At 42.1% G+C, this 15,533-nt stretch overlaps 1 protein-coding gene and 1 pseudogene across 1 annotated transcript in view; one reads left to right on the top strand and one right to left on the bottom strand.

Moving 5' to 3' along the window:
• The window catches only part of LRRC72 (leucine rich repeat containing 72), a 54,375-nt gene extending 43,857 nt beyond the window's left edge, over positions 1-10,518 (top strand). The window contains exons 8-9 of the mRNA XM_004045126.3: positions 8,834-8,861; positions 10,081-10,518. Of these exons, the coding sequence (XP_004045174.2) occupies positions 8,834-8,861; positions 10,081-10,246 (194 nt within the window). The 3' untranslated portion in view covers positions 10,247-10,518. The remainder of the gene's footprint in view (positions 1-8,833; positions 8,862-10,080) is intronic.
• Positions 10,519-12,394: 1,876 nt separating this feature from the next.
• On the bottom strand, positions 12,395-15,533 carry LOC101141760 (ataxin-2-like protein; annotated as a pseudogene).

Genomic DNA, 15,533 nt, shown 5'->3' on the forward strand with positions numbered 1-15,533 from the left:
GAGCATAGTGTAAAGCAGTGGCTTTCAGAGTGTAAAACAAAAATGAAATTCTAAGGCCCGTCAATCATCTGAACGACCCTTCCTCTTGGCCAAGAGCATTCCAAGTTAACCTGAAAAATTTGTTCAGGCCGTGAGGGAAGGGGGCTCCGGACATGCCTCCTTATACCCCCCTCCCTTTTGGAATTCAGGAAAAGCCAACCAGCATTAACATCAACGCAGATATTAAGTCTGATAAATATTTACAGTTGTGGTGGCCGGCAAGATGGCAGAATAGGAACAGCTCCAGTCTGCAACTCTGAGCGAGATCAACACAGAAGGCGAGTGATTTCTGCATTTCCAGCTGAGGTACCTGGCTTACCTCACTGAGACGGGTTAGACAGTGGGTGCAGCCCACGGAGGAACAGCCAAAGCAGAATGGGGTGTCGCCTCACCCGGGAAGTGCAAGGGGTTGGAGAACTCCCTCCCCTATCCAAGGGAAGCCATGAGGGACTGTGCCTTGGGGAACGGAGCTATCCGGCCCAGATACTACACTTTTCCCGTGGTCTTCACAACCCTCAGACTAGGACATTCCCTTGGGTGCCTACGCCACCAGGGCCCTGGGTTTCAAGCACAAAACTGGGCAGCCATTTGGGCAGACACCGAGTTAGATGCAGGAGGTCTTTTTTCATACCCCAGTGGCACCTGGAATGCCAGAGAGACAGAACTGTTCACTCCCCTGAAAAGGAGGCTGAAGCCAAGGAGCCAAGTGGTCTAGCTCAGCGGATCCCACCCCCACAGAGCCTAGCAAGCTAAGATCCACTGGCTTGAAATTCTCCTTGCCAGCACAACAGTCTGAAGTCCACCTGGGTCTCTCGAGCTTGATGGGGGGAGGGGCGTCTGCCAAAACAGAAGCTTGAGTAGGTGGTTTTCCCCTCACAGTGTAAACAAAGCCGCCAGGAAGTTCAAACTTCAGGGCTAAACCAGGAAGAACTCAAATCCCTGAATAGACCAATAACAAGTTCTGAAATTGAGGCAGTAATTAATAGCCTGCCAATCACAAAAGCCCAGGACCAGATGGATTCACAGCTGAGTTCTACCAGAGGTACAAAGAGGAGCTGGTACCATTCCTTCTGGAACTATTTTAAACCATAGAAAAAGAGGAACTCCACCCTAACTCATTTTATGAGGCCAGCATCATCCTGATAACAAAACCTGGCAGAGACACAACAACAAAAAATTCTAGGCCAATATCCCTGATGAACATCAATGCAAAAATCCTTAATAAAATACTGGCAAACTGAATCCAGCAGCACATCAAAAAGCTTATCCACCACGATCAAGTCAGCTTCATCCCTGGGATGCAAGGCTGGTTCAACATATGCAAATCAATAAATGTAATCCATCGCATAAACAGAACCAATGACAAAAACCACATGATTATCTCAATAGATGCAGAAAGGCCTTCGATAAAATTCAACACCCCTTCATGCTAAAAATCCTCAATAAACTAGGTATTGAAGGAACATATATCAAAATAATAAGAGCTATTTATGACAGACCCACAGCCAATATCATACTGAATGGGCAAAAACTGGAAGCAATCCCTTTGAAAACTGGCACAAGACAAGGATGCCCTCTCTCACCGCTCCTATTCAACATAGTATTGAAAGTTCTGGCCAGGGCAATCAGGCAAGAGAAAGAAATAAAATGTATTCAAATAGGAAGAGAGGAAGTCAAACTGTCTCTGTTTGCAGATGACATGATTGCATATTTAGAAAACCCCATTGTCTCAGCCCAAAATCTCCTTAAGCTGATAAACAACTTCAGCAAAGTCTCAGGACACAAAACCAATGTGCAAAAATCACAAGCATTCCTATACACCAATAATAGACAAACAGAGAGCCAAATCGTGAGTGAACTCCCATTCACAACTGCTACAAAGAGAATAAAATACCTAGGAATACAAATTATAAGGGATGTGAAGGACCTCTTCAAGGAGAACTATAAACCACTGCTCAAGGAAATAAGAGAAGACACAAACAAATGGAAAAACATTCCATGTTCATGGATAGGAAGAATCACTATCATGAAAATGGCCATACTGCCCAAGGTAATTTACAGATTCAATGCTATCCTCATCAAGCTACCACTGACTTTCTTCACAGAATTGGAAAAAACTACTTTAAATTTCATATGGAACCAAAAAAGAGCCTGTATAGCCAAGACAATTCTAAGCAAAAAGAACAAAGCTGGAGGCAACACACTATCTGATTTCAAACTATACGACAAGCCTACAGTAACCAAAACAGATATATAGACCAATGTAACAGAACAGAGGCCTCAGAAGTAATGCCACACATCTACAACCATCTGATCTTTGACAAACCTGACAAACACAAGCAATGGGGAAAGGATTCCCTATTTAATAAGTGGTGTTGGGAAAACTGGCTAGCCATATGCAGAAAACTGAAACCGGACCTCTTCCTTACACTTTATACAAAAATTAACTCAAGATGGATTAAAGACTTAAATGTGAGACCTAAAACCATAAAACCCTAAAAGAAAACCTAGGCAATACCATTCAGGACATAGGCATGGGCAAAGACTTCATGACTAAAACAGCAAAAGCAATGGAAACTAAAGCCAATATTGACAAATGGGATCTAATTAAACTAAAGAGCTTCTGCACAGCAAAAGAAACTGTCATCAGAGTGAATAGGCAACCTACAGAATAGGAGAAAATTTTTGCAATCCATCCGACGAAGGGCTAATATCCGGAATCTACAAGGAACTTAAACAAGTTTACGAGAAAAACACAACCTCATCAAAAAGTGAGTGAAGCATATGAACAGGCACTTCTCAAAAGAAAACATTTATGCGGCCAACAAACATATGAAAAAAAGCTCATCATCACTGGTTATTAGAGAAATGCAAATAAAAGCAACAATGAGATACCATCTCACGCCAGTTAGAATGGCAATCATTAAAAAGTCAGGAAATAACAGATACTGGAGAGGATGTGGAGAAATAGGAATGCTTTTACACTCTTGGGGCAGTGTAAATTAGTTCAACCATTGTGGAAGACAATGTGGCGATTCCTCAAGGATCTAGAACCAGAAATACAATTTGACCCAGCAATCCCATTACTGGGTGTATACCCAAAGGATTATAAATCATTCTACTATAAAGACACATGCACACGTATGTTTATTGCAGTACTATTTACAACAGCAGAGACTTGGAACCAACCCAAATGCCCATCAATGATAGACTGGATAAAGAAAATGTGGCACATATGCCATGGAATACTATGCAGCCATAAAAAAGGATGAGTTCATGTCCTTTGCAGGGACGCGGATGAAGCTGGAAACCATCATTCTGAGTAAACTAACACAGGAACAGAAAACCAAACACTGCATGTTCTCACTCATAAGTGGGAGTTGAACAGTGAGAACACATGGACACAGGGAGAGGAACATCAGACACTGGGGCCTGTCGGGGGCTGGAGGGCTGGGGGAGGGATAGCATTAGGAGAAATACCTAAAGTAACTGACAGGTTGATGGGTGCAGCAAACCATCATGGCACATGTGTACCTATGTAACAAACCTGCACGTTCTGCACATATATCCTAAAACTTAAAGTATAATAAAATATACATATATATATATATATATTTTATACTTGTCTAACTCACCAGGCATGGTGGCTCATGCTTGTAATCCCAGCACTTTGGGATGCCAAGGCAGGCAGATCATTTGAGGTCAGGAGTTTCAGACCAGCCTGGCCAATATGGTTAAACCCCGTCTCTACTAAAAACACAAACTTAGCCAGGCATGATGGCAGGCACCTGTAATCCCAGCTACTTGGGAGGCTGAGGCAGGAGAATCGGTTAGACCCGGGAGTTGGAGGTTGCAGTGAGCTGAGATCGCATCACTGCACTTTAGCCTGGGTGACAGAGTAAGACTCTGTCTCAGAAAAAGAAAGAAAAGGAGGGAGGGAGGGAGCAGGCTCTGACCCAACCACCTTGGGCACATGTTCTCAGGATCTCCTGAGGGCTGTGTGATAGGCCATTGGTCACTCATATTTGGCTCAGAATAAATCCCTTCAAATATTTTACAGAGTTTGACTCTTTTCATCAACAAGGGTATGGTCCCCAATCCAGCAGTATCAATATCACTTAGAAACTTGTTACCATTTCTTGCCCCAAACCAGATTTACTAAACTAGAAACAAGTGTGGGACCTGAGAAGCTGTGTTTTATAAAGCCCTTCAGATGATTCTGATGTACACTCAAGTCAGAGATCAACCAATAGAGAGGTGGCAGTACCCGTGTGGGATTAGACTCCCTTGGGTTTGAATACCAGATCTGCTAATAATTATAAGTTTTATTTTGGACATTTGCTTTAGATTTCTGATTTTTAAAATGAGTATAATATCTTGCTTTGACTGTTATGCTTGATATGTAAAACATTGAGATACTTGATCTGACACATACCAGGTGTATAATAAGTTGAACTATTGTGTTAATCAGCCACTTCCTTGGTTTATGTAAAAGTCCTTCCTTTTACTTCATGTGAGAGGTGATGGCCCAAATGGAATGTTACTGGAGTAGACCATGCTGTGGTAGGAAAGGAGTCTTTAGATAGAAAATCTCCCCTCTTAAAAACAGCGAATGCACACAATAACAAACAATGCAAGGTCAGCCCCCACAATCTATTTTTCAGTGCTATAATTATTATTGGTGTGATCCCTACCTTTAGGGATCTACATTTCTTTTGTTTAACCAGATTGCTGAAAGAACTATAATCCGTTTTAAATTCTCTTTACTCCTTTTCCTATTGAACCTCCAAAAACAAAATCAGGAGCAGAAAAGATAGGGAGAGTATTTTATTGCATTTGAAACTTTTTCTTCTTAATTAACAGATATGTTGACTAAAGCCTCAAATAATCGATAGGACAATTACTATAAATCTACTCATTTTCCACAAAAGGCCACTATATCATAACAACTAAAAAGTATTTTTAGCCCAGAGTATGGCTTATTTTAGCATATCTTAATTAAGCAAACATTTGTAGTAAAACTAATAAAACATACTATGTAAAGTTTTAAAATTTATCCATATAGTTTTGCAGCTTCTATATTTGTTTTGTTATAAATCTTACCTTATGGTGACATTCTAAAAAATTATTAGAGTAATTCTAAGAGAAATATGAATTGTTTTATTGGAAAGAAACTACACTTAAAAATGTTTATGAGGCAATTGTAAAGCCACATTTTGATTTTATTATCCTTAATCTGAAGTTGAGAAAGAAACCAATTATATTTCTAATATCTTGAAAAGCAAGATCAATTTGAAGTTTTCTTCAAGTCCCATCTATCAGTCCTTATCAAATAAGTATGGTTAAAAGGGTTGTACCAATTTTCATTACTGTCTCTGGGTTTTATTGCATGATAGCCAATATTCTCTGAACCAAAACACTTTGGGCTTCTACCTGGCTTTAAGAACTTGATTTGCAGATTTTTCACCAATTACCTATGTCTAAATGTAGAAAGACATTAAGGGGTACTTAAAATAAAATACCAACAAGCTTTTAAAATGTCCATTAGTGGTCCAAAAGTGAAGCTGCCAGATTTCCACCATGTTTGCTCAAGACAGAGCTCCAGGAGCTGAGCCCAAGCTGGGGTATAGTGTCGCAGAGCCTGGGCCTGGCAGGTGAGGCATGTACTACTCGGGAAGACAGAAGGGTAAGGCCAAAAAGGAAGACCAGGCAGACTATTTAGCAAACAGCAATTCACCAAAGAGTGCACCAGTACAGACAAGGCAGGACACAATCCAGAGAAAACAGATAATTGAAAGTTATGAGCTGGGAGATCAACGGCTCAGGAAATCAAGTCTTGAAGATATTTCTGACTTTGGGTAGCTATGACATATCAGGCACACCCAGAAGAGTAAATGCCAACTGCTACCTATGCATGAAGGTTCAGGTAGGTATTAGAGGTCAATGTGAGATCTAGAGATTGTTCGGCATAGGGCTGAGCAACTGAGGGAGTTGTGTACAAGAAGAATTTGTGAAGGCAAAAATCAGCAGTCAACAGAGCTTCCATGTTGTATAACTCCAGTGGACACTCTTTGCACAGAAAACATTTACTGAGGCCCCCCAAGAATTGTGCCATAAAGTAGCCCTGGGCCAAAGAGATCAACTAGAATTACTTTCTAAGGGAGATACCATATACAAAAATAGATTCCAGAGAGATTGAATATCTAAATGTAAATGAAATCAGAAAGTACTGGAAGAAAATACTTTCATAATCCCAAAGTGAAGGCCAATCAAAGCCTCACACAAAACCCAGAGGCCATCAAAGAGAAATGTTGACAGATTTAACTACATAAAAATGAAAAACAATTACATGTGTCCCATAAATGTACAACTAGTATGTATCCATAATAATTAAAAATAAAAAGCATCATACAGGAAGAAAATTAAAATGCAAGATTGGAGGAAGTCTTTATAACATATATAATAGGCAAAAGTTAACACCCATAATTTCTAAAGGACATCTCCAAGTCAATTTAAAAATCCCAGTAGAAAACAAAATAAACGACATGGACAAGACATATATAGAAAGAAAGAAATGTAAATAATGATCAGCTTCACTAATGATCAAATAAATGGAAATCGAAACAATGAGATACCATTTTCATCCAACAAGCAGGCAGAAGTTTTAAAGGGCTGTTAAAGATGAGGGGGGAACAAGCACAATTCATGTTATTGATGGGAATGTAAACTCGTTCAACTCTCTTGGATGACCATGTGGCAGTATCCACCAACATAGAAAATGTGCAAACCATTTGACACAGCAACTAAATTTGATCTCTCCCCTACAGAAGTGCTTGCACATATGGACAAAGAAAAAATATAGAGGCATAAGGCTGCATGTTGCAACATTTTTTGTAATAGCAAAAGTAGTAGAAACAATTTAAATGGTCATTCATAGGAGAATGTTAAATAGACTATGGCACATTTGTATAATACAAACTATTCCATTATAGAATTAATCCATAATATATTTGGAGGTATTAAAAACACCTTAGCAAGGCGGGCAGATCGCCTGATGTCAGAAGTTTGAGACCAGCCTGGCTAACATGGTGAAACCCCGTCGCTATTAAAAATACAAAAATTAGCTGGGCGTGGTAGCAGGCGCCTGTACCCAGCTACTCAGGAGGCTAAGGCAGGAGAATCGCTTGAGACCAGGAGGCAGAGTTTGCAGTGAGGCAGAGGTTGCAGTGAGCCGAGATCGTGCCACTGCACTCCAGCCTGGGCAACAGAGTGAGACTCCATCTCAAACAAAAACAAAAACGAAAACAAAAAACAAAACCACACACATTGAAAAAATAGTATACTATGAGTATACTATTTACAGGCTGGAAACATACATACAAAACTTTTAATAGTGATAATAGTAATAAGAGGAAGTGGAAATTTCCCTTTTTACTCACTATTTTCTTTATTGTTTATATTCATTGTAAGTAAAGTATGCACTTTTTGTAACTAAAAATGAAGAAGAGAACAGGGAAATCCTGTCATTTTTTGACAATATGGATGACACTGGAGAGCGTTATACTAAATGAAATAAGACAGACACAGAAGAACAAATACTGCATGATCTCACTTATATATGGAATCTAAAATAGTCAAACTCATAGAAGCAGAGAGTAGAATGGTGATTGCCAGGTGCTGTGGGGAAGGGGAAATGGGGAGATGTTAGTCAAAAGGTACAAAGTTTAAATTATATTACACAAATGAATAAATTCTAAAGATCTTATATGATGTGACTATAGTTAGCCGTATTGTATACTTGAAGTTTACTAAGAGAGTAGATCTTAAGTGTTCTCACCACGTACACACAAAAAATGGCAACTGTCTGGCTGATGAATATGTTAATTAGATTGAGTGTGGTGATTATTTCACAATGAATATGTATATTAAAACATCAAGTCGTACACCTTAAATATATACAGTTTTTATTTGTCAATTATACCACTAAAGCTGGGAGAAAAATGTAGAAAAAGAAAGAGCCTAGGATGATCAGAAATGCACGAGAGACTTTCGTTAGCCACTTGTGAAGGGAATAATGCTATGAATTCAAAGGCAGAGAGGCTTTGTGGTTGCTGCTGCTTGTGGAATGGCAAGAGCTGATACTGTGGGCTTCTCTGGCACAACAGGTGCTAGTAAAATCTGTCTCTGTACGGGCCCTAGGCTTTCTGGAGGGAAATCAACAAAGCAGTGACAGTCTCTGGAAGACACCGTAAGAAATCCAGGTTTTGAGGACTAGTCTTGGAGCTTCAAAGCTAGGAAGATCTAGATTCTTGTGATCTAGTATTTGTTTATTCCGTTTCTTTAAAGTTAATGCTAAGAATCCAAATGGTTGAAATGTTCCTAAATATTTCCCCTCATTTGGACTGTTAGTCCATTTATAGATGCATGTGCCTTTCGGAAGAAAAGGGATAGGTTTCTGCATATCAGCCTCAATACCTTAATTATAAAAATTCCCACTTGGATTCCATTGGTACATTATAAATTGACTAAGCTTTCTGTTCTCAGGGTTCTGAGATTTGTATTGTATTAAAAAAATTTGCCCCAAAACCTAAGGCAAAACCCACTATATCTAAGAGAAAGTTTTGCTTTGGAGTAGATAAAAAGGCATTTTTGACAGATTGAACTATTTGCGTAAAGAATAACCTGAAAACAGAAAGCCCTGCTTTATACTTTTCCTTTATAGCATTGTTCCACTGTTTTTAAATGCTGGATAAATATTTTAAAATACTAACTTTAAAATGTATTTTTTTTTTAGATTTTGCATTTGCAAATAATGTAGACAAGTAAGTAATTTCATCTATACATTTATTATCAGATTATTTCATAATTGTGTTGTCCCTTTAATTCATCTCCATTTCCTAAAATAGATTTTAATGAATTAAAAAATGACTCACTCTTCAATAGATTAGAAAAATTGCTAGGTCTTTCTGTGATAAATGAGTTCAAGCTCTGTATTCATATTTGACATATTTGGGCTTTTAATATTACTGTCAAAATACTAAATAAGCAAAAAGATAATTTGATGCTTAAAAAAATAAACCTCGCCAGGCGCAGTGGCTCATGCCTGTAATCCCTGTACTTTGGGAGGCCACGGTGGGTGGATCACCTCAGGTCAGGACTTCGAGACCAGCCTGGCAAACATGGTGAAAACCTGCCTCTACTAAAAATACAAAATATTGGCCTGGCATGGTGGCAGGCACCTATAATCCCAGCTACTCAGGAGACTGAGGCAGGAAAATCACTTGAACCCAGGAGGCAGAAGTTGCAGTGAGCCTAAATCATGCCACTGAACTCCAGCCTGGGTGACAGAGTAAGACTCTGTTTCAAAAAATAAAAAAATAAAAAATAAACCTTAACTATTAGCTATTCTGAAAGTGGGGCTTTATATTCCTTGTTTAGCTAGTCTCTAAATATGTTCAGTCATAGCAGTTATCATGTAGATTAACATTTTATATTCATTGGAATTTACATTTCCAAAAGCAAGCACCTCACTAATACTATGGAAGACTTTTCAAATTCATGAATACTGATGAATTTAGAGTCATTATTCTTTTTTTATTTTTTCACTTAAGATGTTTTTCTTTGGATACAGTATTGAATATTATCTCCATGTACATTTATAAAATATGGCATAATGTAGAAAAAACTTAGCAACACAATGAACTTACAGTAATAATATGCATATATCTATAAATATTTTAACCATCTCATTTAACTGGTTTTAAAACATGACTGCATGAGTATGTGAGATCTAAACTGTAATAGTTGATCCTCAAATATGTTCAGATACTTTATTTATAAAATAAACAATATATACAATAAAAATAGTGTCACTTAGCCTGAGAGTCATTTGTCAGTGGAGCCCGCAAATTATTTGTTAGTGGTACTATACTACAAATAACACAGAAAAACATGGCATTGATTCACTTGAATAAAAATTTCATTTTGATCAAATTTTCATTTTTGATTGCTTTTTTTCTGACATAATTGCTTTTTTTGCAGAACTGTGTTTGATGACCCAGAAGATGCTGTTTTTGTGAGGTCCATGAAGAGATCAGTGATGACTTTGACCTCTATGAACTGGGACACAGTTCCAACACGAGAGGAAAGATACCTTGAAGAGGAAGGCACAGAACCAGCTCAAATGCTCACAGTTACACTGAGATAAGCCCTGGTATTTCTAGAAATCTTAGTGGTTTTCAGTTGTATATTAAACTTCCCTGTGACTTAGCATATTACATACTTACGATGATATTATTTGAGACATTTAAATGTAAACAGAAACACCAATAATGAAAAATAATTCCTACATTTTAGGTTTTTAAATGTAAAGTTGTTTAAGTAAAATTGTGTACAGAAATATATAAAATTCATAAGTGTTCAGCTCAATGAATTTTCAAAAACTGAACATGTTTATGTAACTGGCATGCTAGATCAAGAAATAGAACATTATCAGGACTCTGAAACTCCCTCCTTCCTGTACCAGTCACTACTCACCCTTCCAAAGTAATCATTGTCCTGATTTCTAGACAATAAATTAACCATGTCTGATTTCAAAAGGCATATAAATGGAATCACAGAAGATGAATATTTTGTGTCTGGCTTTTTTCACTTGACGTTGTAAGATTCATCCATGTTGTTGCTAGAAGCAATGATTCTATCATTCTTACTGCTATATAATATTTCATTGTAAGACTATAACATAATTAACTTATCTGGTGTACTATTTTTGACTCTCATCTCTTGAGATATTTGCCAGTTCTGGCTAACGGTCTGGGTTTGGTGTAGCCAGAAACTTGCTCCTCAGGGAAAAAAAAAAATCCAAATGCTTTTAGCAGTTGCCTAGTACTGAGTGACAAAAGTGGACATTGAAGGTAACTCAAATTCATTACTGGTTTTCCCTAAGGAGCTAGATAAAAGGCTTACAAAGGGCAGAGTGACATCTCCCTCTAGCTGATGGTGCTTGGGAAACACAGACACACTGTAGAAGTGGACTGGAATCAAAATAGGCACGACCTGAAGGCCTAGAAGGAATAGTGAATTGACATTGAGAATCTACAGCCTCCATTCACCTGTGGGCACTTATCATTCTGTGCACGGCCAGAGTCTAAAAATTCAGATATGTTCCCTGGAAAAAGGTTGCAGCTAGAATAAAGAAAAAGCAAACATTTGACCATTCATGTAGGTGAGTGGCTGGTATCATGACAAAAGTAGTTGTGTGTGGCTTCCAAGATTAGGTGATAGAAAGAATTGAGGCATTCCCTTGCTCTGGCTTGGGCGATAATCCAAAAGACAAAAGACATAGTCCCAAAAATGTAATTCTGGAAAAAATAATTTAAAAAAAAATTAAAAGACATTTGTTTACATTTTTTAAAACGGATGTGTTTGAGAAACATTATATCTACAGAACATTTTATAGGCCACTTTATACAATAAAATAGGCAATAATGACATATACATTTTTGCAAGCATAAGCACTCAGGTATACTAACGACAGTTGCACAGGTATAAATAACAGTTATGAGCAGACAAACCATATTCATAAAGAAATAGGTCAAAAAGCAAAATGTATATCACAAATGCAGACATCCAAAAAGGACATCTCTTCATTTATTGAGGAAGTTTCTATGTTTTCATGCACACACACACAAAGCTTACACACAAAATCAGTGTTGCAAAAATGTACTTTTGTGAAGTCAGATTTGTGAAAAATTTATAAAACAAATTATAACTCTAAGTCTTGACATAATTCCTGTATTGGAAATGGAGGTATAAGTTAGCAAATTACAAAAAGTAATGCTCACAATTTAAAATCGTGGACAAAAAACTAAAAAGACAATTGTACATATGAAAAAGTATATTATGGGAATAGGTTATAAGCTATTGGGATGAACTAGGCCATAAGAGTTGGCTGACTTTCACAATTATTTAAAATTTTATTTATTTATTTATTTTTAATATTTTTATGTAATAAAAAGTAAAAGTTCTTGTCCAGCCATCCTCATGGGTCATCTGTCTGTCTCTCACACAGGTCACTCAAGTTAATGGGAAATAAAGAACAGGGGGCCTAAGTCTCAGGTTATAAATAACACAAAATAAAAGATCTTCTGTGTCCAGCAGGGAAATAGATGAGAGGATGGGAGGGCAATACTGGGTGGGGACAGGCAGGGACAGAGCAGTAACCCCTCAACCCCGCTGGACCCTGGCGCTGTCCTCTGTAGGCCCCTCCTATTCAAGGTGCTTGGTAGGAATTCCCCAGCTCCCCTGGGGAAAGGGGGGATGGGGAGCTGGGAGTAGTCTGAGCTGCTGGGGGAAGAGACGTAGATCATTCTTCTCTCCACTCATGGAGGTCTCAGATCGCGGCCAGGAAAATCTTCAGTTCCCCGGCGGGGTGGAAGGGGAGCTGCTGGGAGGGATAAGATTGAACTCCACCAGTAAGTCAGGAGACAGTCGGGGTCACTGAGAGCTTGGGGGTGTCCAGTGTAGGGGTAGGGTAAGGGTGTGGAAGCTGAGAATGCAGGCACCCCACTCTGGGGCACTGCACTTTGCGGGGGGGGCCCATGATTCTGGGGTGGGTGCAGCAGCATCACCTGGGGCGAGTGGGGAGCCCCAGGGTGAGGGGGCGGGGCTGCTGTGATTCCAGTTTGGACACGGGCCTGGGGAACATGGGCCATGTTGGTGAAGCCGTGGGGCAGCTGCTTGTGGTGGATGGCATACACAGTGGCTGGCTGGGGGAAACCGCTCTGAGGGGACTGGGCAGAAGGTCCCAGTGGCAGAGAGGGCAGCATGCCTGTCAGGGCCCCTGGGTGGTACAGATTCTGCTGTGGCTGTCCACTGTCCAGGTGTGGGGCCACCCCCGCCTGATGCTGGACAGGACTGGGGGCTGCAGGCTGGTTCCCAGTAGGCATGATAGCTGGCTGCGGCTGGTGGGCATGAAGCTGTGTGGCATAGTGTGGGTAAGCCTGGTGAGCAGTGACATAAAGGGCTTGGGGGGTGGGCTGCTCCACAGAAGGGTACTGAGGGGTGGAGGATGACACGATGACCTGGGAATGGCTGCCCAACATCAGCATGCGTGGATTGCTTTGAAGCATGGGAGCAAACACCAGCTGTGAGGGATAGTGGGCCATGGGCTGCATCATGGCAGGTGGGCCTGGGAGCTGCTGAGGGTTGTAGGGAATGTAGGAAGAATAGGGCGTGGCAGCCACCAGAGGTGAGCCAGCAGCCACCGTGGCGGGGCTGAGGCTGGCTGGTGTTGGTCCCAGAGCTGTGGAAGCAGGGAGCCTTTTGCTCCCCAGTACTTGCCCTGCTGCCCAGACACTGAATTGGATACAGGATACGGATACATCTGAGGTGCCTGCACAGCTGGTCCCATTTGGATCTGAGGTGTGTAGGAGATGTACTGGGGGCTGTATAGCCCACTCCGGCCTGCCGTCAGCACTGGGATAAAGGGAGTTGAATCAGTCTGAGGCCCTGGAGAAGTTGGGATACTGGTGGATTTATTCACAGACAGCAGAGGCTTTGTGGGATTGCACTCGTTGGTACTGGGGTTCAACGTTGATTTCTTGTTCAGCAATAGGGCCCTCATCCTTGTCCTCTCCTTTGATGAGGCCAAAGGGGAGGCTGCCAGTTTGGCTTGGGCAAGGTGGTGGGGGCGGCTCTGGCCCCTCAGTGCCTCCTGCTGGTGCCAGGGGTGGTTTGTCCTCCTTATCCGATACAGACTCTGTCTTGGAGGAGACGGGGGACCCCATGGGTTTTGAAGTCAACAGACCAACATCCTCCTTCTCCTTTCCTTTGGCCTCCTCCTTTAAGGTCCAGGGAGGAAAAGGATCCAGGCTGTTCTCAGGGGAACTACCGGGCTGAAGCTTAAACTGGGCCCCACACTTTCTCAGTTCTTCCAGTTGGAATAGTTTCTGTTCATTCTGAAGACCAGGGACTTTCTCAGCTATCTGAGCCAGCTACTGGGGCTCCAGGGTTCTCCCAGGTTCCTTGGTAGAGAGTTCTTTTACATCTGTGGGGGCCAGGGAGATCTTTGGAGAAGCTGAGGAAATGTAGCCCATTCCAGGATCTGAGACTGATGAGGTCACAGGGATGGAGGCTGAAGAGGTTGGCACTGCCAAGCCAATGGGAAGCTTAGGACAGGAAGGTGAGATTGGGGCAGGGGCAGCAGACTTGGGAGAACTCGGGGGATACATCCGGCCCACTGCAGGAGGAGGAACAGAAGTTTCTCCGGAAGGCCTATTATTGGGCGAAGACAGAGTCTTGGCACCTCTCAGAGGCCTCTGTGCCTTTGGGGACATGTGGGAAGGGCCTTCATTGATACCACGGGCCTCAGAACCTGGGCCAGGATTGCTATTGTCCAGATGGTGAGGGCCACGAGGTGACAAATTGCTAAGGCCAGGCTGACTGCCCAGAGGGCTGCTGCGTCAAACTCCTCCCCGGGGACCTTCCTGGACTCGTTGAGGCAGAGGGATGATACACTTCCCCTTCCTGGATGCCAAGCTGGGGCTCTCCCGCCCCGACCCCTGCCGCTGGACCGCCCTGTGCTTCTCCTCTTCAGTGCGCCCATCGTCGCTCTGCATGGCGATCCGCAGGCGGTACTGGGGGCTTGATTCAATCTCTGGAGCCAACTGGGCCGCACGCAGCTCTCAGCTGAAACTTTCGAGTTGTCCTTTTCTAAGGGCACCGTATAAGCAGAAAGACTGCTGTCATAGGTGGTCTTCACACCGTAGTTCTCCTCATTGAACTTGAACATTTCATTGGGGTCCCATCCATTGGACATGTTGGACTCGAGGTCGTAGTTGTCGCTGTTGCTGTCAACCCGCTCCCAGCGCTGAAGCACCTTCTCTTTGTGTTCCCCATTCCCTTCGAGTTCATGGCGATGGCTGAATCGGTGAACTTGTCTTTAGTAGCGCAGCTGAAGTCAGCATTTCGGAAGTGAACAAGCATGACATCACTTGGCTTAAACACCATGGTGTCTACAGTGTCCTCCCGACGAGGGCCACCTGCTGGCTCAGATGCTTTCTGGTGTACAATATCCTCTGCTAGTTCAAAATTTGAGCTCAGCGTCTTGAAGATACCCTCATAGGTGCTGCCATTTTTCACCTTTACATCACAAGCGGAGCCCACAACAGCTGTAAGGAAGTGCCGCATTCTGGAATTGTTGTAGACGCCTTCGAACACAGGTGACTGCGGAGGTCCCTTTCCTGTGCTCTGTCCCCTGGCGCTGCCGATGGCAGCGGCCCCCGGCCTCTCCTGGTGCTGCTGCTGCGGTGGCGGCTGCGTTGTCAAGATGCTTTCGGCTCCCCAGCGGAGCCCGCTCCCCGCAGCCGAAGGCCCCAGGCAGGCGGAGGAGGCTGCAGGAGGCCCCGGTGGAGCTGCGCAGGAAGCATGGCCTGTTGCGTAGGGGGCGGCTACTGGGGCTTGGACAGCTGTTGTGGCGGCTGAGGCTTCAACAT

The sequence above is a fragment of the Gorilla gorilla genome, chromosome 6 (genome assembly GCF_029281585.2).
Source record: "Gorilla gorilla gorilla isolate KB3781 chromosome 6, NHGRI_mGorGor1-v2.1_pri, whole genome shotgun sequence".
NCBI lineage: Eukaryota > Metazoa > Chordata > Mammalia > Primates > Hominidae > Gorilla > Gorilla gorilla.